Source organism: Nyctibius grandis, chromosome 2, assembly GCF_013368605.1.
Source record: "Nyctibius grandis isolate bNycGra1 chromosome 2, bNycGra1.pri, whole genome shotgun sequence".
Taxonomy (NCBI): Eukaryota; Metazoa; Chordata; class Aves; order Nyctibiiformes; family Nyctibiidae; genus Nyctibius; species Nyctibius grandis.
In genome coordinates this window covers 19,472,900-19,498,663 of record NC_090659.1, presented here as the reverse complement: position 1 = coordinate 19,498,663, position 25,764 = coordinate 19,472,900, and the positions used below count along the sequence as shown (strand labels likewise).

General features: G+C 45.8%; 1 protein-coding gene across 2 annotated transcripts in view; it reads right to left on the bottom strand.

The window, feature by feature from the left end:
• Positions 1 to 11,410: 11,410 nt before the first annotated feature.
• The window catches only part of EVA1C (eva-1 homolog C), a 40,326-nt gene continuing 25,972 nt past the window's right edge, over positions 11,411 to 25,764 (bottom strand). Inside the window, exons 5-8 of one of the 2 annotated variants that reach the window (XM_068425059.1) lie at positions 18,889 to 19,032; positions 14,388 to 14,459; positions 13,518 to 13,607; positions 11,411 to 11,898 (exon numbers count right to left, since the gene is read on the bottom strand). In XM_068425059.1, the coding sequence (XP_068281160.1) occupies positions 11,510 to 11,898; positions 13,518 to 13,607; positions 14,388 to 14,459; positions 18,889 to 19,032 (695 nt within the window). In that variant the 3' untranslated portion in view covers positions 11,411 to 11,509. The remainder of the gene's footprint in view (positions 11,899 to 13,517; positions 13,608 to 14,387; positions 14,460 to 18,888; positions 19,033 to 25,764) is intronic. The other variant, XM_068425060.1, reaches the window with a different exon arrangement.

Here is a 25,764-nt window from a genome sequence, read left to right as displayed (position 1 = left end):
GCAGAAAGGCAAGCCAGCGAAGGATGTCGGTTTTGTAGTTTGCAATATACTTCAGGGTACCAAGCTGCCCTTGCACACGTGTGCTTCCTTTCCACCTGAGCCAAACGAGATCATGTTCACAAACTACATCAGTCTTGAGAACAGGCAGTTGCTCATCAGCATGTAGTTTATGTCAAATTTTAACGTGAAATATTTTTTGCGAGTGCCACGTTTTGGCCCTGTGGTGCTAGGGCTGCTCAGCAACTTTGGAGGTCAGATGGGTTGTGTTTGCTGTCTGAACTTACACCCGCATTTGACATTTTTCATTGATTTTTTTTTTTTTGTCTTATTCATGCCCTAATCCTCATGTCAGGAGGGCTTAGTGGCAGAGACATTTGAAAACACAAACATCTGAGATATTATCAACCAGAAGCTTCCTGCCTTGCCAAACCTGCCAGTGCAACAAGATGGAAGTAAATTCTGTGGTCATTGACTGTCCCCTGAAAATACCTGGCTGTGGCTCTCCAGGCTTGCGAATCTCGATACTGCTGGCTTAAATCTCCCTGCTTGTTTGAGTCATTGTAAAATAACAAAGAGGAAGTGTTTTGCTAGCTGTTTTTTGATGATGAAAAAATAATTTTCTGTAAGTATTAGTATGGTTAAAGAGACACCAAGCAAGTTAAACTGAAGTGTTTGATGAACTTGCAGCTGGAAGACAATACAGAAAAGAGAATTAATGCCATTTGGTGAACTGTTAATGGTGGTTTGACTTCAATCACTGATTCTTTTAGGACAGTTTGGTGTCTGGTAGTTTTTCTTCAATATCAACTTTATGGTAACAGGGTTTTTTACAAAAAAAAAAAATCAGTGTGTGTGATTTTTTAAGTTGTAAAACTTTAAATATTTAAAAACTACTTGGAATTATTTCTATGTGGCAAGAAAATAGAGCATGTTTTAACAGAAACTTTGTTCTACCACTTCGTCAGATGAAAATTGGTGTCCTCTACAACTCTTTGGAGGTTTTTAACTATTTCCATAGCTGAAGGCTTTTTTTCCTAATGTGCTCCTTTGCTGTCATCAAAGGGTGGAGTGAAAAAAACCTGGAAAGACTTAATTTCTTAATATCACTGACATTGCAGCCCACAGGGGTATGGTGAATGTTCTTGATCCATAACTGGGATTGGGAGCACTCAGTGAAATCATTATAAAATCATAAAAGTCATTGATTTATTATAAAGGTTGTTAGTCACCTAGCTCCAGCTCCTGATCAGTCCTCCCAGTTGTGAAGAGGCCCTGGGTTGCCAGAGGTATTGCTGTGGCTTTTAAAGGGTCTTCTACAGATACCAAACCTCTCCCTCCTCTCCCCTCTCTCTTGCGATGCTCTCCTTAGTGGGTTTCATGGGGATGTGCATGAATGCTGTTTGAGGTCCCAAATTTCAAAAGAGGTTCAGAAAAGTAATTATTTTGTTTGGGCAATTATAGATATCCTTTAAAAAAATGACATGACTATTTATAGATTAATGACTTAGGATTGTTGCACATTCGTCTCCCTCTTTTCCAGCAATGTTCTAAAATATTTACGTTCTTTTGGCAGCAGGAAAAAAATGTAGCCCTGTTTATAAGCTCCTAAAGCAAATTGTGTGGCAGCCTGGCACATTTTGTATCCAGGGGGGAGTTATAACCTGGCTGTTCCCAAACTAACTTCCTCCAGGGATCGCTTTGTTGCCTCTGCTGCTTGTGACAACACTTCCCGCTCCCCAGAAATCTCATCTTTTCTGTTTAAGAAGCCGGCTGAGGACAGCCAGCTGTGCCGTGTGGTTTTTGTCCTGCCGACTTGGGAGGGAGATTCCCGAAAGACGGACTGCCCATAAGCTACCTGAGGTGGAGATCCGCTCCAGGATTGGGTCTTGCAACGTGACGTTACCTAGCAGCACTATTTTATTGGCATTTATGCACCCCAGTACTTGTTTGCCAGCTCCTCATCATTTGAAAGTAGCTTTTTTTAGTTACTTTAGTTACATTAGTTTAGTCATAACTGCATTGAGATTAGTGGCCTTGGCAGGAAGCTTCCCAGATGTTTTGGATCAGTTATAATGAATGCTTGAAAACATCCAACTGAATCCCTCTTACAAGCAGAGCTTTCATCTTAGATTAGTATTATTCCAAGGAGTTTGTTCTGTGGGTTCCCAGTCCCGTAAATAACTGAAGTCACCTTTGGCTTTTGGCCATTTGATTTAATGCCCTTGGTACCAGGAAAGTATTCAATAGCAGAGGAGACAAAATGAAAATAACATAAGCGGTAAAATATCTGTACTCCCTGGATCTCGCTTATTAAACCTTGCTGCACATCCACGACCGCAAGTAATTGGTTTTCCGTGACAAAACCTGAACGTGTTGTGAGCACCTTCCTCCCAGCCGAGTTCTCCCAGCAGCTGGCACATGTGTCAACGAAGCCCAAGAAGCTTTATTGTATTTCCAAGACTTGTTGAGAGTTACCGTTCCAGTGAAAAAGAGACTAAAATTACCATTAGATGGAAGATTCCGAGGGGGGCATTTGAACAGGACCTTTGATTATGGTGCTTATAATATTGTCATTTCCTCTCTAAAAGTGAGAGAAAATCAGGTGTAGGAAATAACGCAGAAGCAGCTCCATTTAGTTCTGCATACCTTTGACTGCTGTTCTCTGCTGTAATTGGCCCTGTTCCCTTCTTTAGCTGAGAAAACTGTCCATAGGATCAATGCTGTTCTGAGTTCTCACGACAGCATCTGTGGATCTGCTGGATTTGTTTATTATGGCTGAAATTGAATGAACTTACTGGAAAAAGATGAAAGAGTACAGGAACAAAGCAAAGCCTATAGGTATTTAAATATCTAAAGAATTTGAGAGTTACGAGACAGGAACACTGGACGTAGGTTTGTAAATTTGCAAAAGCGTTTTATCTTCTAAACTGTTTATTTCTGGAAGTTTGATAGCAGACGTGCCCTTCCAGAGGGAAAATCTGTTCTCTATCAAAGGACACGCACAGCAGAACGTTGCTAAAATGTTTGTTTTGTAGCCGTATCACCATCCCGATGAATGGAAGTTTATATTATGTGTTGTGAGAGTTATTAATGCCATTATAGTCCTTAACACGCTATTGAGGTTTCCTGGAACAGGAGCACAAGAGGCAGCAAGGCACAGGCACTTGGTGCTGTGTGGATGTGGCTCCTGCGCCGCTTTGCCCCCCCCCGGGAGGTCGGCTGTGCTCACTGGGCTGTGGGGTGGGTGCTGCTCCACAGGCACTGCTCTGCCTTGGGATGCCGACACCGCTCCAGGCCTGCCCCCTGCCCGCTGCTGGGTTCTCCTGACTCCACAAGTGTATTTTCCTGTTTCGTTTTACTGCGTGAGGGTCACGGGCAAAAGCCACCGGGGAGCTGGAATTTGGCTGTTGTACTGGAAGGTCTTGGAGCAGGGTGAGCCTAATATACGCAATGCATTTTAAAATACCGTGGTGACATTTCCTGATTATTTTCCCTCTCTGTTCCCCTCTCCTCCACCCCACAAACCCTTGTGCTCTGTTGCGGGTTGTCCAAATGACAGGAGGGGACCGCCTGGCTGCAGGATGGGGTGTCTGTGGTGGGCTGCCCTTGCTGCAGGGGTGACCCTGGGGAGGTGGTGAGCACCTGATCCCTGACTCCATGCCTGAGGTGGAGACTCAGCGGGTGCAGGGAGACGGAGCCGCTGCTTTCAGCAGCGCTGACGTCCCACTGGGGTGCGGTTCTTGTTCCTGCTCAGCACTGACAACCATGGGAGCCTGCAAAGGTCTGGCCTGATGGAGCCAGAAAGCAGAGGACACCCATCACCACTGACGGCAAGGTGTCCCTGCCAGCAGACAGGAGGATTTCCTGGCTGCTGGTGCCCTCCCGAGCCCCTGGGCTCTGGCATGCCGGTCTTGGAGGAAGATGCAACGAATCGCATCCGCCTGCCTGGCTGTCGTCGGTGCGCGAGTCAGGAGTCACCAAGAGCATGAGCTTGCGCCTTTCCTCTGGCTGTTCCTGTCCACACCCACTGTCTCGGGGCGCTGGATGATGGGATGGTGGTGGCCCGGGGTGCCTGCGGGCTGTCTCCTCCTTGCCACTCGGCAGCCGCTGCCCACACCTGCTGGGGGTGCAACTGAGGCTCACCCAAACCCACCCGCCCGCCTGCGCCGAGGGCTGTGTGTGTCCCCGTCCCGTGCTCCGGTGAGTACAGGCCGCTACAGCGGGGTTGTGTTGAGAATGAGGAAGTTTATAGCAAAAATAGGAAATCTGGCACTTCCTTAAGGAAAAAAAAAAAAAGATAATTATTGTTTTATTCCAAGGGTTGTGTTTGTGAGAGCAGCTCTCAGCAAAGGCTGAGTAATACAGGCAAGTACTTACAGTGTTGCAGTTAAAAATTGTGTGGGGATTTTTTCCCCCCCGATAATTGGCATACAGCTGCCATTGCTGTTACCGTGTAAGGGCTGGGGGCACCGCTGTGTGAGTGGTGTGACATTTCACACTGCCACCGCTTTGTCTCTCCCCCGAGTGACAGCAGTGACAGTGCAGTTTAAGGATTCAACCCATAACTGTCCCCAGTGCAGTGGTCGGTCCTGAGTTGCAGCTCTGTTTCTTCCTCAGCCTCCCTCACTCAGCAACACCCTGCGGCCTTGGTCAGAAAAAAGACACCTCACCTCTTTCCTGATGAGGGAATTTTTTGGAAACCCCATTTTAAATTTTTGCTGCAGTTAGATGAGCAGGGTGGTGGAGTTGCAATATGACTGAAAGGCTGGAGAGCAGGGGTGGTTGCAGCTCCGAAGGCTGGCTTCCAGGTGTGGTTAGAGCTGGTCACAGGCTCGTAAAACAATTTAGACTGGGAGGATCTCTTGAGGGCTGCTGGTCCTACCACACATTTGGAGTGGGGCCTGGTTCTGAACTAGCTCCAGCTTCAAAACTAGATCATGTTGCTCAGGGTCCTGATTTTTCAAAAGAAAAACAAACAACAGCTCCATTGTGACTGGACCTACCAAGGTTTCCCGTGGATTTTTATCTCCCAGCTGGTTGACTCCACTGTGTGAAGAAGGTGTGAGCTCTGGCTGACGCTTTCAAGCTCTCTCTACCCCAGGAGAAGAGTGACTGGGCATTACCATCATGTCTTCGGGTCTTAAAAATACATGGTCTTAAAAATGCAACAGTCTTAAAGAAGAGTCTGGGAAGTTGTATAGGACTGGGTCAGCGCTCACCCTGCTGCCAGGCACGCCAGCAATCCTCTGCAGCCGTAATTACTCTGCAACAGGGATTGTTAATGGATGGTCACTAACGCATGACCCTGCCCCCAGATGTGTATTTCTCAGGTGCCCTGTGCATTTGAAGGTATGTTCCCGGCATCTGATGCCTGCCCAGGCTGCTACCAGGATGTCACCAGAGCTGTTTGTAACATCAAGCTGGGATTTGTCTGTTTCTCCACAAGAAGCCACACGTCCTGTCATTTTCAACAGTCCTGCAAAAGGAGTTTTCATTTTGTTGGTAGAAAGGTCCAGTACTACAGTACTGGGCCAACTACACATCGGGGCTGTTTGTTTTTTTTTTTTTCACTTCCAGAAATGAGAACATGAGAAAACAAATCAGTCTCCTCATGCTGAAGGAGATCCCTGGAGGACTTGACTGCCAGGGGGCCTCTTGGAGCACCTGGACCAAGGGAGACCACCATGGGACAGCCACCCAAGGTCTGTTGGGGCAGCAGTTCTCAGGGGCTGGCAGGAACCCCGCTTTCTCTTCATCTTTAAAAGTGACACTTAGCAGCAGAGCGGGAAGCACCCTCAGCACTGCTGAAACTGTGGGGTGAGGTGATCAGCAGATGGGGTATTTTGGGCACAGGCCTGGGCAGTATGGCATGCTGGTGCAGGACTATGTGTGCTGCAAACATGGCTGAGCCATGCTCCTTGGCAGGGTCTCTGTGTCGCTTTTGTGCTCCCAAGCTGGAACCGAGCTTTCAGGCACCCAAACCTGCATCTCCTCTGAGATCAACAGCGCTGCTGCCACGGTGGTGCTTTGCAGGGCTCACTCCAAAGCTCACTGGAGAGTGAATCCTGTTTGCTTCACAGGGTCTGAGTGGCCTTTGGGAGCCCAAGAAAACCCACCGCAGACAAAATCACAGGCGACTAGAAACACCCTGCCTTGGCCCACGCTTGAATTCTCCATCACTCAGCCACACACATTGTAAAAAAGGATGTTTGTGCTCATTCATCCCTCAGCCTTCCCAGCATGCAGGTGAAGCCAACTGGATGGTTTCCACACCTGGTTTCACTCCTTGCTCACACACATAGGGATTTGCTTTCCCAGGCTTCGCTTCCCCAGGTTGCTGCAGGCTCTGCCCTCGCCCCAGCTCACCCCCAGCCCTGCTCACACCTTCCTTCCCTGCCGCCCCCTCCCTCTGGCCACCCCGGGCACTAGTGTGCTGCCCTGCCGATCACAGGCACCCGCTGCCAAATCACTGGGGTGACGCGGGGGGTTTTTGGCCGCAGCATCGCACAAGCGTTAGGTGCCACACCTGAGTGGCTGCCGATAAAAGGTGCGAGTTTTGGGAAGGATTTATTTACTGCTTCCTGCAACCTCACCCAGGGATTCCTGATGGTCAGCTCTGGGTTATTTTAAAGGCAGGAGTGGGAAGTTAAAGCAGCCACACCAGCATTGCACATTGCCTTCCAGCAAGTGTAGGTGTTAATGCTGGGTCATCTAATTTTCAAATGCACGTCATTCCCCTAGCCGTGCATGTAGCATGAACCTACTAGTTATGGCCAAACAACTTGCAAGCTCTCCTTTGTAATATTTTCTTCTTAGGCTGCTCTTCTGGGCAGTTGCAGGGATTTTACTGCTGAAACATCATCCTGTGGCTAGCCCCAAATGCCCTACCCATAGCGTGGCTGCTGCCCTATGGCACCCGCTTCAATGGCATTTCTGTCCTTCGCCTGGAAATGAAGTAGATTAGATAGATACTGGCTACGGCATTTCTGCTTCTTGTTTTTCCAGTCTACACAGACCACTAATAACCAGCCAAATCCAATGGCTTCTTACCATTGCTCCTGTTCCAGTAATGCAGACCTGCCATTGAAACGAGACTGGCTCGCTGTACCCACTGTTTCTCTTTAACGGGCATACGCTGTGTCTTCCCATAAAATCATGATTTGTGTGGGCTGGGGTCAGGTAAGTACGTTCCCCATTCATTTTCAGTTTTCTATGCTGGGTGTTTTTTCTGCAGAGGGTGTAGTTTCAGAAAGATCAAAATAATTCAGTGTCTGTTTCTGAAGTTTTTCTTTGTTTTCCCTCTAACTTTCAGATCGCTGTGAACAGTGCACATTTGGGAATGAGGTGAACCACTAATTGATAACTTCCCTCAGTTAGACTTGGAAAGTTTATGCAGAAAGAATAAAATAGCAACCCAAATGCAGACTATAAACAATTCAGTCAAGGGAACAGCTCCTGAGTGAAGCTCAGCCTCCCTGTCTGGAGCAAAAGCTGCTTTCCCTGCCCTGCCGAGTTACTCCTGGTGCTGGGGGTCACCACAGGGCTTTACCACCATGTTTGAGGATACATTGAACGAGGCATGCATTATTAAGCACTTTTTTTTTTTTTTCTCGAAACACATTCCCAGAGGCTGTGAAATGCTCTGTATTGGGAAGCAGACTCTTCTCTGGCACCCACAAATCTTTTACTGCCCACCTGCAGCCTGTGGCGGCAGGCAGGGAGGAAAATCAGGAGGGAATCAGGTCTGATAAGTCATTTACAGGGAAATACGCAAAGGTAACAGAAAAATAAATTGCTAATCTTTAATACAAAAGATAGTTTTCCTCCAGGGTTGTAAAAGTAGATGAGAGAACTGGGAGTTGGGAAAAGTGAAGTATTTTGCAGTTTGGCTCCAAGGAAGGGCCTAACCTCTAGTTACAGACTGGTTTCTGCTGATCTGCTGCCACTTCGGTTGCTTCATCACCAGGAATGAGCACCCGTTTTCAGCTGGGTACCCCAAAGCAGGACTATCAAGTGGAAGATGTGCATGGATGAAGTGAACAAAACGACAGGGAAAGGACCTGTGGTGCCCAGTGACAGGACCAGAGGCAATGGGCACAAACTGGGACACAGGAGGTTTCCTCTGAACATCAGGACACATTTTTTTTTCTCTGTGAGGATGACCAAGCACTGGCACAGGTTGTGGAGTCTCCATCCTTGGAGATACTCAAAAGCCATCTGGACACAGTCCTGGGCAATCAACTGTAGGTGGCCCTGCTTGAGCAGAGGGGTTGGACCAGATGCCCTCCAGAGGTGCCTTCCAACCTCAATCCTTTTGTGGTACTGTGGCCAGCCCTAGGACATGCTAATTTTACCTAGGTTTAAGTGAAGTGAAAGTCTGGTGGAAAGACTAACTCACAGGTTTTTGTTATGAAGGCTTCAGGACTAAAACCCCCATAGAGGCTTACAGATAAAGAATGAGGAAAGAAAATACACAAATTCTAGTGACTATAAACATTAACTGCTGGACAGAAAACTTCCAGAAATAGATCAGCTGGAGATCAGCTGGCCTGTGGGGCCCCAGGCTGTTCAAGAGGGAGTTTCCCTGGGGCTCAGTGTTTTGGGGAGACAGACGAAGCAGGGCCCTGCTCTGGGGAAGGGGCAGCCCCTGCGAGCCCCTGCCCTCAGCCCTACTCCCCATGCGTTGGAGTCCAGCCCGCTCTGCAATCAAATGACGGCCTCTTCAGAGGGTCAATAAGAGGAGGAGGATCCACTTTTTTTACTAGTGTGGTCTGTCAGCAGGGGCAATTGTTGGGACGTAGATCAGTCTCCTTTCCTTCTGACTGGGAAATGGGTGGCACCTGCCCCCATGAGTCAGGAGGAAGGAGCCAGGTCCTGACCCACACCTACCCACAGGGCCGGCAAAAGGAAAACCTGCCTTCTTCCACCCTCAGGACAAAGGCATAGGGTTTTTCCAGACCAAAACCTATTCATCAATATTGTGCAGTGGCACAGGCTACGGTGACTTTCTATTGGAAAGGGGGAGTTGCGTCCCAGCAGGCGTATAGCCAGGCTCCTGGGCTGTGCCGAGCCTTTCATGCAGTTTCCCAATGCCACGGGTGACCTGAGCTCTCTGTCCACCTCTTCAGCCTCTCTTCCTTCCGCTGATAGGATGCTGATCGCTGCTAAGATTTTTCCAGTTGAGCACAGGATTGCACCTTAGTCATCTGAGCAAGTCCCCTTCCTCCCTTTAAAGTTTTCCCATGCTTAATTTGACTTGTATCAGTAGGAAATGACCAGTCATGTCACTTTTTTTCTTTCCAAGTGTTTCATACTACTACTTCACTCTACCTAGATGCACAGCGTCTGAGTGGGAAAGCACAATGAGCTCATGAAGTATTACCAATAGGAAGTGACATTTTTCCTCCTTTTGTTCAGTAAATTCCCCATGGACTGCAGTTAAAATATTGGAGACATTTTATTTAAAGACAGGAAGGTTGTGTTTTCAACTTAGATACATTTCTGATTTAATTTTCTGTCTGACTGAAACCAAATCTGACTGGTCTGAACAATTTTCAAGCAAAGATTGTGAACTTCTAAAAAAATCTTGAGAATTTAACCTTCAGTCAAGTGCTGGCTCTAAACCAAGCTTTAATATGAGAAAAATTGACACAGCATTTCACTTAGGAAGTAAGTGTTCTTATCATGTGTCAACTTCAAGAGGCTTTTATGAAAGCAGCTAGTTTTGAGCTTGTGCTTCACAAATGTCATAGAATCATAGAATCGTTCTGGTTGAAAAGGGATTTTAAGATCATCAAGTCCAACCGTTAGTACAGCACTGCCAAGTCCACCACTAAACCATGTCCCTAAGCATGACATCTGCACATCTTTTAAATACCTCCAGGGATGGTGACAAAACCACTTCCCTGGGCAGCCTGTTCCAATGCTTGATAACCCTTTCGGTGAGGAAGTTTTTCCTGATATCCAATCCGAACCTCTCCTGGTTCAACTTGAGGCCATCTCCTCTCGTCCTATCACTTGTTACCTGGGAGAAGAGACCGACACCCGCCTCGCTACAACCTCCTTTCAGGTAGCTGTAGACAGCAATATGGTCTCTCTGAGCCTCCTTTTCTCCAAACTAAACAACCCCAGCTCCCTCAGCTGCTCCTCATAAGACTTGTGCTCCAGACCCTTCACCAGCTTCGTTGCCCTTCTTTGGACTCTCTCCAGCATCTCAATGTCTTTCTTGTAGTGAGGGGCCCAAAACTGAACACAGGATTCGAGGTGCAGCCTCACCAGTGCCGAGTACAGAGGGACGATCACTTCCCTAGTCCTGCTGGCCACACTATTTCTGATACAAGCCAGGATGCTCTTGGTCTTGGCCACCTGGGCACACTGCTGGCTCATATTCATCTGCCATTGATCAACACCCCCAGGTGCTTTTCCACCAGGCAGCTTTCCAGCCACTCTTCCCCAAGCCTGTAGCGGTGCATGGGGTTGTTGTGACCCAAGTGCAGGACCCGACCCTTGGCCTTGTTGAACTTCATATCATTGGCCTCGGCCCATCAGCATGGGTAGCAGCAGAATTACGCCTCTGGCAGGTATCTTCTGATGGCTGAATGGTGACCTTTTCCTTAACAACAGGGCACTGAAGGTCTTGAACGCAGACCGATTTTTGCCCTTAGGTCCACTCTTCAGCAGCGCTTTTCCTCCTAGGGCTGGCCTTATCTGGTGGCTATGTGCTTTAAAAAAGAAGCAGTAGACTCCGAGAGGTATTGTGACACCTCTGCACACTGAGGTGTGCCTGACTTCAGGTGCTGTTACATTACCATCAAGAGGACTGCTACGAAGGAAACAAACTCTCAAGCCCTGAAAATTTTCACTGAAATACCAGGTACTGCTTTGCAGCTGAGTTTCCAGACCTCCCAGCCTAGAGAGAGACCCTCCTTTCACTTCTCTCTTCTAAGTAATTGCATCAGCTGGACTCAAGCGAGCAGAATTTAACCCCCTTGAAATGAGGATCACTGTTACCGGAGGAATGGAATTTATTATGGAAAGGCTGGGTTAAGGAAACAGCAGAAAAGTTTCAAGAACGTGAGTTTAATTTTGCTTTGTCCTGCTCACTCTATTAATAAATACTCATATTTCTCATCAATAGAGCACGTTCTCATGTAATTTATGAGCTGCAACACACTAACTGGTTACAAGCACCATGCCCTAATGCAGGTGTTTCTCCATGTTATGCTGCTTAAATATTTTTGTCCTTTTTAATATCCCTTAACCTGCATATCGCAATTGATCCCAAATTACAGTGAAAAGTAATCCACAACATAACTTAAAACTATGAAAACTTGTAAACATGGTTTTCACAGAATGATTTATAGACATTCAAGGGTTTTAAACTCTTTTATTGCATATATTTCTTCTTACTTTACAAATAATTATATGCACTGATACAAATGTTCCTTCACAGAAGGTACATTTCTTTTTTTAAAAAAAAAGGCCTAGGGCATCATCCAAAATAAGCCATTTATTGTTCGTTAATATAAAACATATTCATATTTCTAGGAGGTGTCATATCTGAACCACTGTTCATCCAAATTTCTTGCATGATCTGCTCCCTGCGCTCTATCCTTTCGGCCAGTTCCGCCGCCTCTGTTGAATTATAACCTGAGTAAGAAGGTCTATAAAGTCCTGCTATCTCATCCTGGGCGTCCGAATCAGAGGAATCCTCCTCCTCCTCCTCGTGTTCACTGTTCTCATCCGCTCCGTCACTTTCTGGCACCAAGGGATCCTCCTTTCTGTGCAATTTCTGGAAGTCACTTGAGCACGACATGCGGATCACCAAAGCACAGAGCGTGAAGATTAATCCCACACAGACGCTGGACATAAACAGGAGAGCTGCTCTTTCAGGGTGATCTGAAATCAGAAAGGCAGCACCTAAACACTTTACCAACTCTGCCAAAGCCTAGCTACAAAAAAAGCCAGCTGCCGTTTCTGAAGCGCCCCGCATTATCTAGCCATGATGGTGGGGTGTGCTTGGGGGGACGGGGGATGGGGGCAGGCTTTTTATGCCACGCACCGAAGCCACTCTGCACGTGCAGTCTGAACGCTGCCGTCTCTGCCTCTTCGAATTACTGTGCAAAAATCCCAGCCTCTTAATGACATTACAAAACAACAACATTATCCCATCTTTTTTTTTATTAGCAGCTTACTAGCATTCTCAACCAGCTACCAGAAGCATACTCTTTTTTTTTTTTTTTTTCCAGCTATCCTGCCAAAATGGGCCTTACCCTCATGAAGAGGGGGCACGGGAAGAGCAACTCTGGGCTCTGCGGAGCCAGGGCAGCATCGCCAGACCAGGATGGGCAGGCAGCATTTTTCTTCCTTGACACAGTCTGAGCTCACTTCTCAGTATAGTAACAAGTGAGACAGATGTGGAAAAGGCCTTTCTCGAGGGGTTGTAAAACCCAACCCTGGCTGCTCGGGGTTGCCAGATGGTCTCAAGGGTGGTGGGATCCGGGGGTGTGGGGAGAGCGGCTGGGGGCAGCTGAGTGCCGTGGCAAGGACAGTGTGTCTGGCCGTGCCGGCAGGCTGCGGCCGCCCTTCGTGCTGGCGGGGGAAGCCCTTGCAAAGGCCGTGGGATGATGCTCGACAGCTGCGTGGTTCTTGTAATTTTCTAGAAGAGCAGCAATCTTTGCTCCAGAACTGCTTCTCAACATCAACTTTCGCTCGCTTCCAAAAATCATGACTTCTTCTGTGGTGTTAGAGATCTGGTGATCTCAAGTTTATCTGCCTAAACAAAATTTGCCTTACAGAATCACAGAATCACAGAATCAACCAGGTTGGAAGAGACCTCAGGGATCATCGAGTCCAGCCGTTGCCCTGACACCACCCTGTCGACTAGACCATGGCACTAAGTGCCATGTCCAGTCTTTTCTTAAACACATCCAGAGATGGTGACTCCACCACCTCCCTGGGCAGCCCATTCCAATGTCTAATAACCCTTTCTGAAAAGAAATTCTTCCTAACGTCCAACCTGAACCTCCCCTGGCGAAGCTTGAGGCTGTGTCCTCTTGTCCTATCGCCTTAGTATTGCTAAGTCACAAAACCTGCCATGTCCCATACCAGAGATGGCTGGGTTTGGGTTGTTTTTTTTCTTTTTAACTGCTCCTCAACGATCCTTATATATATGCAAACCAACATTTCCAAAAATGGATGTCTCCAGCGCTGCTCCCAGATCAGGACCAGGTTTTCAAAAATACTGAACAACTGACAGTCCACATTGAAAATATTCATTAAAAAAAATCTTGGCTGCAGTCTCTAAAAGAGTTTGGATCCTTCAAAATGGAAAATATTCTATAAATATATCAATTATGCTGCGATTGTCCCGTCCACCAGACTGTGATTATATTGTAATAATACTGTTACTATAACCACGGGATTACCAGTTGTGACCTTCTGAGGTGATCCTCTCTTTTCCCAAAATGCCACAATCTAACCTAATGAACCAAACAATCTCAGCTTCATTTTCCTACCTCTAATGTATGCAAATGTAGCCAAGTAGTTGCTAACGATAATGCCATCTTTCTCTGGAAGTCTTGATTCCTTTGGATCAAGGTCGACACCTGTGACATGAGGAGGGAAAGCAAATTCAGTCATACCACAGATGATGAAACTACTAAGCTGATACTCACCCAGTGACTTTTGAACTAACAAGTCTGTCTAAAACACAGGCAGGCCAGCGCTGTGCCATAGGAAACTTGCAGAACATTAGACCAAACAATGTTTGATAAATAAAAATGTATTGAAATAAAGCTTAAATAACAAAGTATTGAAAATATTGAGTATCTAAAAAATGGCAAAATTATTTAAAAGAATATATTACCAACTGAAAGTCCTTGCCTATTCCCATTAAGCTTTCTGAAATAATTTATTTCCATTAAGCTTCACAGCTCTCAAACGGACTTCCCAGCTCAATCACTGCAGTACACTCCCGTTATTGATGACAGCGAATACGCATTAGCCACATTATTAATTTGATTTGCCTTTAAGAAGAGCAGGTGTTGGCATAAATCTCGAAAGACTCTTCATTCTGAAACAGCTGCACTTTCACTTTTACTCTTCCCATGGTTCAACGAAGGTTATAAGACATCACACTGGTTATGGGTAGGTCTGGGTGGGTCACTCGTTTCGCAGCGGTGCTGTGACAGCACGACCACACTCATGAGAGTCCCATCCTGCTCCTGGCCCATCATGCTGCCCTCCGAGGGGAAGAGCAGCTGATTCAGCAGGGTTTCCATTATCTTGTCCCACATCCCTCAGACCAAGCTCTGCAGTGGGAAAATGTCCTATTTCAACCAAAGACAAAGGAGAGCAGCAAACCATATTTTTTTGATGGTACATACCATCGTTCTGTTTGACGGAAGACTTGCTGTCAGTGAGTAGGGGGTTGACAGCCATGAGGATAGATTTAGGAACTGAAAAGACAAAAGACAAATTGTGTACTGTTAGTTTTAGAAACCAGACAGCCAGTTAATTACCAATCCCACTGCTAAAGCTGGGTTTATTAATTGGGTTTCTGATGGTGGTATTGAAGGGATCAAAGCACGTGACTCCACCGCTCAGAGATCGGAGTGGGTGGCTGCATCCAGAGCCAGAGCAGGCAAGTGCCAGCCCTGTCGGTCTGCAAGCCTGGCTCCAGGGCTGCAGCCAGCCTGAGCTTCCTCGGTGGCCCAGAGATGCTCCCTCAAACCTGGACGACAGGAGCATTTGCAGAGGTGGTGTGTGGTGCAACCCCAGGCAGAGCTTATCCCCACCATACCAGCCCCGGCCGGGGCTGCTGCCACTGTGTTGCCTTGACTTTTACTAACCTAGTAATACTCTAACCCTGACCGACAGCAAATGCAGGGCCCTGCATATGCAGGAGCCCCAGAAGGGCTGTGCTCAGTGACACGTCCTCCTCCCTCCACCACCACCCACAGATCTGGCGCACCAGGAGGCAGGGCACTGGGATGCTGTGGCATGGGACGGTGGCACAGAGCACGCTGCTAGTGCTGGGTGGGAGGAAAAGGAGGTGGAAAAGGGAATAAAGTAACTGGGAAGAAAGCTGAAAGGAAGGTGGGGTGGGCAGGGAAGGGAGAAAAGGGCAAGTGCAGCAGGCAGAGTGAGCCCGAGGGATGGGATGCACAGGCAGAGAGCCAATAATCTTCACCTAAAGATCAGTGAAACACCAAAGGGGACAGATAAAACTGCCATTTCTTGCCAGGGACTAGGAAGGGCAGCTCTGGACCTGTGACTGGATTCACACGCCAGCCCGCGTGGAGCTCCAGGAACATCAGTGCAGCTGCATACAGTGCAGGGACCTGGCCCCTTGTTTTCTGCCCCCTTGTTTTCCACCCCACAAGGGGTGTGCCAACCAGTGGACAGGAGACAAAATTGGCCTATGAATTCAGGACTGGGCTACAGTCAGGTGCTAACCTGCATCCAGATACTGTTTTTCAATGAGGATAATTCACTGTAATTCTCAGAGAAATGTTTATAGTCTTGTGTGACATTCTCTGCAAAGCCTCTGAGACAAATGGTCACTGAGGAGGAAGGTGCTCAGGATGGGAAGAGATGCACTGGGTGGAAGTGGGCAACGTCTTTCTCATTTCATTAATTTTTTCCTTTGAGAAGTTTTCACACTCTTCTTAAAATAATTAAAAGAACTAAAAGCAGGTGCATCATGCAGACATTGAGAGTTCACATATTCTGTGTTAGATGAATGGGCCCTTCAGATACCCAGATCTTGGCACCTGTTCCCTGTACTAGGTGAAGGCAGATTGATTGATTTTTCAGACTGATGTGAAGGGGGGGAAAAAATGAAGAAATTTCAGGTATGAAGCTCACCTCTATCCACATAGAAACATTTGCCAGTAAATAGTGTTAAGGAAAGTTAAATGGAACAGAGCAGAGCAAGGTTTGGGGTTTAGCATAGTTTTCATTTGAAAAACAACTAAAAATAGCACTTCTTTCTGAGAAAAACTTTTCTTTGTGTGTGGGCTCAAAGTCATAGCTGTTTCTTTTCCTGATGAAGGAATTTTTTTGAGACTCTTAGCTCCTGTTTGTAATAGAAGGCCAACAGAGATAGGGGAGAATGAGCTCATTTCTATTTTGGCTTGTACCTCATCGTAATTCTGAACTGTTTTCTAGCGGCAGAGCTTTGGTGCATGAGGCAGACAGTGAGCAACTTAGTTTGTTTTCAGACTGCACCCTGAATTTTCAAGCCTGGCTGTTATGAACAACTTGCACGTGTTATGAACAACATCCTCTGAGGATGCACCGTCCCCAGTGCCTTTGTGTGACCTGAAGCTCCTGTCGCACGGTCTGGTGCCCAGGCAGGGGCTCCTTCATCTGTGCTGATGTTCCTCCTGCTCTCCTCCCAGGGGGAACTTCCCAGGGCTTTGCTTGCAACAGGACTGGATCCTTTCTCCATGTTTCCCCACCAGGTTTGAAGGGTTATTTAATATGCCATTCAAGTATTTGTGTAGGGGGATGCTTAATTCAAAATGGCATGGACAAAAAAGGCTCCTGACTGCTTCCATTGCTAATTTTCATTATGGCTTCATTTCAAACACAAGGACTTCAACTAGGACAGACTGCATCAGGTCGCTGAACTGAATAACTGGTACTAGCATGAGGAATTTTTATCAGGATAGTCATATCTATACTACAACTTGTGCCAGCACTACTTTGTCAAGTAGGGTTGGAGTCAGTCACCTACCACAAGCTGCCAAAGGCAACCCACAGACAGATTTTGAATGGCATCCAGGGAGTGCAGGTACAACGCAGGGTGTTGGGAGCTGTTTTTTCTGAGAGAGGCTCCTGAAGTCCAGCCTCAGCAAGGGCCAGGAGATGTCACTTTGTGTGGACATGAGATGATGTTGAGCAGGTCATTGGGGGCACTGAGACTGTGAGAAACCAGCACCTCCTGGCTCCTGCTAAGTTTTTACTAGCAGGAATTAACTGCAAAAGTAAAAATGCAGCCAGACACACTAGTCCTAAATGGTTGCTGACCACTGAGGTGGAGAGTATGGTTTTTTTCACATTCCTGTGCATGATGGAGATACTTTCAAGTGTGGCACAGCCCTCAGAGAAGATGGTCTGCTCTGTTGTGCTTCTGTCACTTCAGGGGGAGGCCTATTTACCTCAGCTTGGGAAGCATCATGTTAGCAGGGATCTTCCAGTGAGGGAAAGAATGTAAAATGTCATTCTGGAATATGCACAAACTCTTCCCATATTCACTAGATGATCTGTAAAATAATTAGACCTCCAAATTATTGGCTAATGCTTCAGATTGCACAGCTCAGTAGGATTTGTCAGAAGAAATAGTCTTCAAAATGTGCCAGCAATACACAAGAACACTATTTACTACCCACGTGTTGCTGCAAAACCACTTCACTGAATAACAGAATGCATAACCTCACTGCGGACAAACATACACTGGTTTTCTAGTACACAGATGTGCAAGAACGAACGATCTGTTATAATCATCCTTACTCTAATTAAAGGGAGTTCCATTAACTCATTCATAAAGTTACTACAGGATGAAGGCAACTGCACAATAACACAATGTATTAGTGCAAAGGCAGATCTCCAGCTGTCTTCAACAATATAAAGCTGAATTACTGCAATGCCTCTCACCTGACAACTAACTCACGGGGAGACTGAAAAAGAAAATCTCTCATGCCAGCAAGGAAGCAGCTGGGGCTCATTTTCCTCTGATCTTCAGGTACACAGTGATCTGGTAATCGATCCTACATTGCTGTTCCCAAGGGCACGTCTCAGATAACCTGTGCCCTTTGACCACTACTCGCTAGACCTGCAGTGAAAGGACTCTATGATACGTCCCTGTGGAGCTACTGCTGTGACTCCCAGCAGACCAGAAAGAGCCAGAAAGGAGCAGGGCTGGCAGCTTTCCAAGCAGGGCACAGTAAGCAGAGCAGTAACTTGGTGAAAGAGCTTTTACACATCCTTTGGTTGAAGCAGAGGCACGCGAGACAATCACCTCTGATCCTCACACTTCCACCCCACAGCTAGCCAGCAGCAGAAAGCAGAAGCTCTGGAAATCTGTTCAAGGCCTAAGAAATACGCAGCCATTCCTAAAAATGTGCAATACCAAAATCAGGCACTACATTGAAGTTCTGCAACCACTCTTCTCTCACCTTTATTGATATCACACGTTGCTGTCCCATGACCTTTGCTTTTGAGAAAAAGAACTGTAGGGAATTCTGCTTTCCCCTGATGTAAATGTATCAGTCTATGGTAAAGAATACGGAAAACTGTTCCCTCTTGTCTGAGGAATGAGCTGAAGCAGGCTTCAGTCCTGCAAGGATGTATAACCTCAAACCTTTACTTTTAGTGAGACTTTGCCCAAGAGAAAGGAAATCCCTTTGCAAGGCTGAAGGCTGTAGATGTGCTCATGTGAATCAGATTTCAGGAGTGGGCTTGTACACAGTGCTTCAGTTATGCTGGACTGCTTTACCTGCACTGGTGTCAGGCAATGCCAGGTTATTTTTCCTAGCTCTGTTGCAGGTCAATTCTGTAGAACAGACTCTCATTTTGACAGTATTTCTCAAAATACTAAAACACATACATACTTTGTATTTATGGTCAATTTTTTGTAGGAAAAAAAACCCTTAATGCCTGAGTTTACATTAGGTGCAGCTCTGCCCATAGGATTGTTTACATATTTCGGTTGTTCTTGTATGGCTATGTCACAAATGTCCTATGTTAAAATGAAGGGGAGATTTAGGAAGCCTCTGTGCATGTGTGTGTGTATGTGTCTCCATATGTGTGCACCATTTGGCACTGTTTTGCTTTGCAAGCAGAACGAGAGCTTTAAAATGATCATTCATTTGCTCTTACCACATGCATAGCTGACGTTAAGGTATTTTGTCACTCCAGGTAGGCACGGACTTCCAAAATCCCGGCTAGTGACAATGATTTTGCATCTCTGTTTCCCATAACACCTTTTTGATAAAACTTCTAGCGCCGTGTAAGACAAACAGTCTGAAAGAAAAATACATAAAATAAACTGGTGTTACCAGAAATTATAGCTGCTACGTGCATGACTAAAGATACAAATCTGCTACTGATTTCAGGCATATGCTTGCCTAAGCAGGATTTCAGAATTAAATATTAAGATTTGTTAACGCAAGAAAGTCAGCTGCAATGAAAATGCGAACTTTCGGGAAGCTAACTACGTCGTGCTGACTTCCAGGTGCATACTAAGGTTGCAGTAAGATTCACGTCAAGCTCCAAACGAGGTGCCCAGTATAAGACCTCTATGTTCCCTTCATGATGACTTGGAAAAAATAAGCACAGCGAAATAGCTCTCCATCTATTCCATCTCAAGATGAGTGTGCAAACAAAGGGAGATGCAATGCTGTTTGAAGGTCTTTCTCTTGGTCCCTGGGTTATTGAGATGATTTGATTGGATGCCTAATTTCAGTTCAAGTCAGGTGAGATCAATTTTTGCGTGTCACAACAGCTAGGGCTACAGTGAAGTTCGGTGTACTAAAGGTAGTTTTGGATTTATTATGCCTGTCGCTGGTAGGAGCCATTCTGCCGTGGCGAAGGGGTCAAAATGGGCTCAATATTTAACCAGGGAAACATTTGGCTTCTTCCTCCCATACCAAATTCCAGGCTGTTCTAGTAAGGCTGCCACCACAAGCCAAGTTTGCGTGCCTAAAGCAACCTCAACGGCACCTACACTGCACTGCCTTCATGCCCTAATTACATGAGGTAACCCATACCATTCGCAAAGCAGCCTAAACTACCCCGACTTTGTGCAGACAGAGAGAGTCCAGACTGCTGAACCTCTCCCTGTGGACTGAGCACGAAGCATGCACCGCGTGTGAAAACCTGCCATGCTAACATCTATACCTGGAGTTGGGATTTCTTTATTCAAGACTTACGCCTTCTAGCACAATTTATAAAGGAATAAAACTTGATTAGCAGGATTTTGCACTGAAGCTGAAATTATTTGAGTGGGAAAGTGTGTGTGTTAGACAAACTTATGAAAAATCTGCTTTAAAAAAAGAAAGAATTTCTCTAGATGTGATTAAATTATGGGTATCCACATGTGCTAAACTCCAAGCCACAAGGCAAAAACACCCCTTAGTTTTGGTTTCTAAACAGAAAGTATGCAGAAATGACAAGTCTGGAGTAAGTAATACTTTTCTGAAGCTGTCTGTTTCCAGTCAGAGTTATCTCACGCGTTTTGTGACTTTCTGTGGATGATTGATAGATATTTCTCACTCTGATCTTCCAAAGCAGGGACACTTTAGAGGTCTGGAAACATATTTCTCTGTGCATTAAAACAGTCCTTCTTCCTACAATAAAACTCAGACAAGGACAGGATCTTGTCACCTTCCAACTGCTGAAGCTCATTTGTTCCTCTTTAAAAGAAGGAGAAACAGTGCTTGCAGAGACACTCCAAAAGTTTCCCAAATCAGTCTTGTTTGAAAAGAAAGAGGAGGTTTGAGACTGGAGTTCTTGATATATGTGAAAATAGGGCAGCTTTGTGATTTTTAGAGTTAATCCCCTGACACCAGCACTAAATAAGTCATATACTTGAGCGGAGCCATCAGGAGGTACTGGGCTGATCTGCTTGGCAAAGGGCTCGTGGGTTACTTTTGGACATGGATTTTTGGGAGAGTAACTCTTTCTTTGTCTTTTCAGAGACCTAAAATCCTAATGCCCATGTGTCCCGGGAGGCTGATGGGCAGGCAGGGAAGGCTGATCTAAAACATTCGGTAGTTCTGATTAAGTAACTCAGCCGTTTTAGTTTTCCTTCCCGGCGATCTTAGATGAGTAAGGATATATTTGGGTGGACATTTTAGGCAGCCAAGTAGCTTATTTTGGCAAGTACAAAAACAATTGAAGAATATCAGGAGGAATTATCAGATGATTCATAAATGAATGGATTGGGAGCACAACAGCAATCTGGCAAACTGAGTTATGTTTTCTACAAAATTTCCTGCCCTGGGAGCTACTCACAGTGTCTTAAACAGGAGGCTGTTGTGCTGACGGTTTTCTACAAATTCAGTGATACAGTGAGTACATGTTTCATTTTGCCTTTGGTAGATGTTTGCTCATGTTTCTGTGGGAGTTAATAGCTCCTTATCGTCTATATTCATGTTGGATTTGGCTCTTCCACCTGAGGAGCCAGGCATCATATGCCTGCAGGCTCTTGGCAGGCCAGTTTTTGGAGAACTTCCCAAGGCTTGCCTGGTGTCACAGGTGAGTAAATGCAAACCAAGGCTGGCTTGCTTTTGCAGGACAGCACAGAAGTTAACCGGAAGGACCTATAACAAAAAAACCCACCCCTATTTAACAGCCCCATGTGGTGTAGCAAGATTTTGGCTTTTAGTGATTCAGACAAAAAATGTTCATTTTTTTTCTCTCTGGTTTATGTGCATCCTTGCTATGTCCCCACTAGCTCTCCCAGGAGCTACAATGCCAGCTGAGCAATGAGTTCAGCTTGGAGGAATTCTGGGTACTTGGTACCGAAGGCCACTTTTCCAACGTCTGAAGCTTTGTCTGTACAATCTCGCACGAGCAGACATTACAGAAATGTATCTGCACTGAAGTCAGAAGAATCAGCGTGTGCTGAAGGGATGTTCAATCTAGTTTTAACCAAAATTGTTTGGGGTCTAATAGCAATCCAGCTGCAGCAATGCAGAGCTTGCACTAGGAATAAGTTATCCTCCTTCTAGTCAAACACCTTATTGCAGTGTCTGAATGAGGAGAGGATTCGGTCAGTGCTGCAGTTTCAGTACATGAGTGAATGGTCTCACTGAACGGTCCCAAAGAAATCACCAGTCAGGAGATGAACATAAATATGCAATGGGTCTTCTTTCTGAATATCTAAGTAATGTTTGAGCTACACATAAGTTTATGGGGCTTGCTAAATTCGTACCATATCTTTAAAACAAATTGCCCCTTGAAAGGTACTTTCCTGGCACTGTAGACGGCTGGTGGCATCCACCAGCAGTGGCAGAAAAGGCAGCGATGTGTGGCTGGTAAAACACTCCATTCTTCACGCCTTTCTCCCAAAGTTGCCTGCTACACACCAAGACTGCTGGTGGATCTTTTGAAACAGACACTTATATGGATGGCATGGAGATACGGGTGTCAAGAAGAGGTTCTTAATGCAATAATAAACTATCAAATCTGACTGCAGCTATTTAACAGTTAGAGTAGAAAGCCTTGTTTTTGGAGGAAAGGCTCTTTCAGCTCCCTAATTAGCTTTGTTTAGGAAAGTTTTGGCATGCAAATGACATGCCATAAATCAGGCAGGCTTTAATGAGAAGCAATTTGTCTTCTGGTTTCTTAAAGCTTCTCTCAATTCAGACAGGAGGAGCTTTCCCTCCCTTTCTTTCCATCCTGCCACACAAGACCTGCAGGTGATGGAGCAGACAGAGCTGGCCTGAGAGTCTTGTGCCAAGCTCTGGCAACAGTGTCCTGTCACACTCTCTCCAAACATTACTAATTGCCGTCTTCTCCCACATCACTATGCACAGGGTGAGCCTCAAGACGTGGTGGGTAGGGGATGTGTCTCAAATGTAGATCCGCATGACATAAAAAGTAACGTGCTGGTGAAGGGCCATGACGCCCAAAAAAGAAAACCCTCCACAATTTGTCACTTCCAATACTGCAGCCCAGCTTCTTCTTGCTTTCATCCCAAACTGCTGGTTTACAGTGCTTTATGCTTTCTGGACTGCGCCTACCCGCAAAAGAATACGGAGCTTGCTTTGAAAATCAATTGAAAGCAAAGATTTCACACTACCAAATCGGGATGGCTTGTGCTTTGTAGAGCCCAAATATCAGCTCTGGGGATAAGAACTGACAAGGGGAAACTATGGAGTTCAGAGCAAGCTAAGGCTGTAGACTCCTAAAGAAAGTTACCATAATAATATGGTAATTTATGCAAAAGCATGGCACATGGGGTTCTGCCTATGCATCAGAAAAGGGCCATTTGAACCTCCAATTCTAGCAAAACCACACAATATGATCAGCAGCACTTATGAAGAGTGTTGCTGATAGCTTTATATTCCAGGTCCAAGTATTGTCAGTAAACAAGGCAGTATGACACCCTAAAAATACTACTTACTTCCAGGACAGGCCATTCCTTAGAAGTGAGTACAGCACCAATGCTTTCTGAAAAGCTGCACCCTCTCTCTCCCCCTCCCTGCAGTGCCTGTTGTGAGGCCCTTGTAGCCTGCATGAGATTAGCCCATTGCTTGGTTTTATTTACAAGCAGCTCTGAGTTCAGAATTCAGACTGTAAGTATTTTGCACACCCCCCCCCCCCAGTCTTTCTCTCCTTCTTGCACGTGCATATGTACAGAGTGGGGGACCCATCTGCCAGCACAAACACTGAGGGCAAGAGACAAGTGGAGCTCCACGCTCACTGGTGGCAGCAGGAACCAGAGTCCCTCCACTCAAATGCTCGTTGCTTTGTTTTGTACGATTTGGGTCTGTACATACACAGGCAGGAGTTTCTTGGCTTATTTCAGAATTGAGTGTAAAGTGTACTTTCCCAAACAGGTCAAAAATCTAAGCTAGAAAAACCCATAGCCAAGAAAACCCCAAAATCGCCAGTAAAGAAAACATTAATGGATTAAGTGATGTGCATCTGAGCATGCTCCAAACAGCTGCTCAGCAAAAAGTGACCTTGCCCATTCATCTCAGCACAAAGTTAACTGGACTCTAAAAATGGTGGTTGCTTTCTTCTTCCCTTCAAACAATCGCTTCTCATCCTGCCACTCCTTTAACACCTTTTATTTTTGGGGAGATTTGTCTTGACAAGATTTGTTGGGGCCAAGGGGTGCAATGGCTCCTACTGGCACCTTTTGGGGCCCAAAAACACCTACTAAGCTTCCCAGTTTCCTCAGGCTGACATGGACAAGGAACTTTTCATATCTGATGTCTGCACACAGTCAGAGTTGACTTAAGGGTTCTTGTGGTGGAAGCAAAATTGAACAATTTTATCCTTACTTTTGCATCCATAAAATTCAACTGACTGTTGTCTCCCACACCCAAAGTGGCAAGACACTAGTAGTGGCAGAAGCTGCAAGGGGAGACATGAACCTACCCCATGCCCCTGCTACAGAACAGTGCTTCTGCATCTACCCCCTCACACCATCCCTCTGCCTTCACAGCTGGAGCACATTTGCTCTTTCATGGTGTCCCTATAAGAGGTCCTATGCTGTGTTACTAAAATAACTGCTCTGCAGCCTCAGGTTTCTTCCATTCAGGAGCCTGCCACTTGCACGACTGCCACCAGGGCTTGTGCTTGAACTCAGCCCCATAGATAGCTAGTAAAATATATGCTAAGCAGATGATGGTCAGGAATGGAAGGGCATACCCAGGCCTTGAACCAGTGGTACCTGCAGCCTAGAAAGGACTTAGTCACCTTCTCTGTAGCAGCTCTGAGCTACAAGCTCTTGCTTCTCCCCCCAGCAGAGGACTGAGCTCAGCATTTCTGTTAATCAACTAAGTGCTCCTTGAAGTACCTCAATATCCAGCATTTCCTAAATTTTGGCCAGCTTACATTGTTTGTGTTTTATGGCACCTAGAAGTCTATAGCTAGCATGAACCTAATAATTTCCAGATCTGCCTATAGCCATTGGTACTTTTACTTCATTTACATCTGCTCTCAAGAGACTTATACAAGGGACTGGCTCATCCTAGGAGGAGTATACATCTCTTAGTAAGAGAAAGAAACCAAAAGCTTTTCAATCACTGTTAGTGAATAAGAGATGTAGGCCCTTTGAATTGTCCACAATACTGACACAGAAAGAAAAAAAAAAAAAGGGAAAAAAAAGGACTCACAGTATCACAAAATACTGTTATATAACAAAAATCATGATGCCTTTTTGGGCTGGAGGGAAGCTATAGGATTTTGGAAATCTCTCTTTCTTGCCTTGCTAATACCCCTTCTTCTTAGCTGAATGCCATTTCACCGGGAAGAGGGGATTAGGACAAAACCCAGCCCCAGGGTATGTCATGCCATGATGCAAGCTGTGATAAGAATGCCTGAACTCTCCACCTCCGGTCTCAAGCTCCCAAAAGTGGGAACAGGTAAAAGAGAGGGGCTGTGCTGGAAAGTACCTTACCTTCCAGCAATGAAGATATGCAATTCAAGGCTCTGCTGGTCATTAGTGCTTGAGGAAGTGCACACCTGACCAGCAAATCCAGGTGAAATTTCTGGGACAGACATTTTAGTGCTCTAGCTTGCAAGTTGCAGCTAGAGGCGACCCACTACCAAGCCTTCTTTCAAGTACTTTCATGTATTAACAAGAGTAATTTATGATTTGAGAAGTGTTTGTTGACCTGAATCTTCCTTGTACTCCCTCTGGTAACCTGTCTTGGCACAACCCTTTAACTTCTTTTGGCCAATAAATTTTCTCTTTCCTCATGCACATGTTAGCACAAATATAAAAGGATAATATGTCAGAAAAAACAACAACTCACACAGCAACAAACTGCCACAGTTTCCTGCTTTGGTGCTGGGCACAATAGATTCCTCTAAGCAGAACCATCCACTACAAAACTGCACCCAAAAAAAGTTTTTGTTTTCTCGTGACGTTTTTGATAATCTTAGTAGAACAGGGAAGTTACTTTCTGTAAATTCTGTACAGTCTTAACAGTGCCAGTCATTTGAAGAGCTGCAAAAGCAGGACACTGCTTGGAGTTTTTTATTTTCTTGCAATGATTCAGAGATCTTATAGTA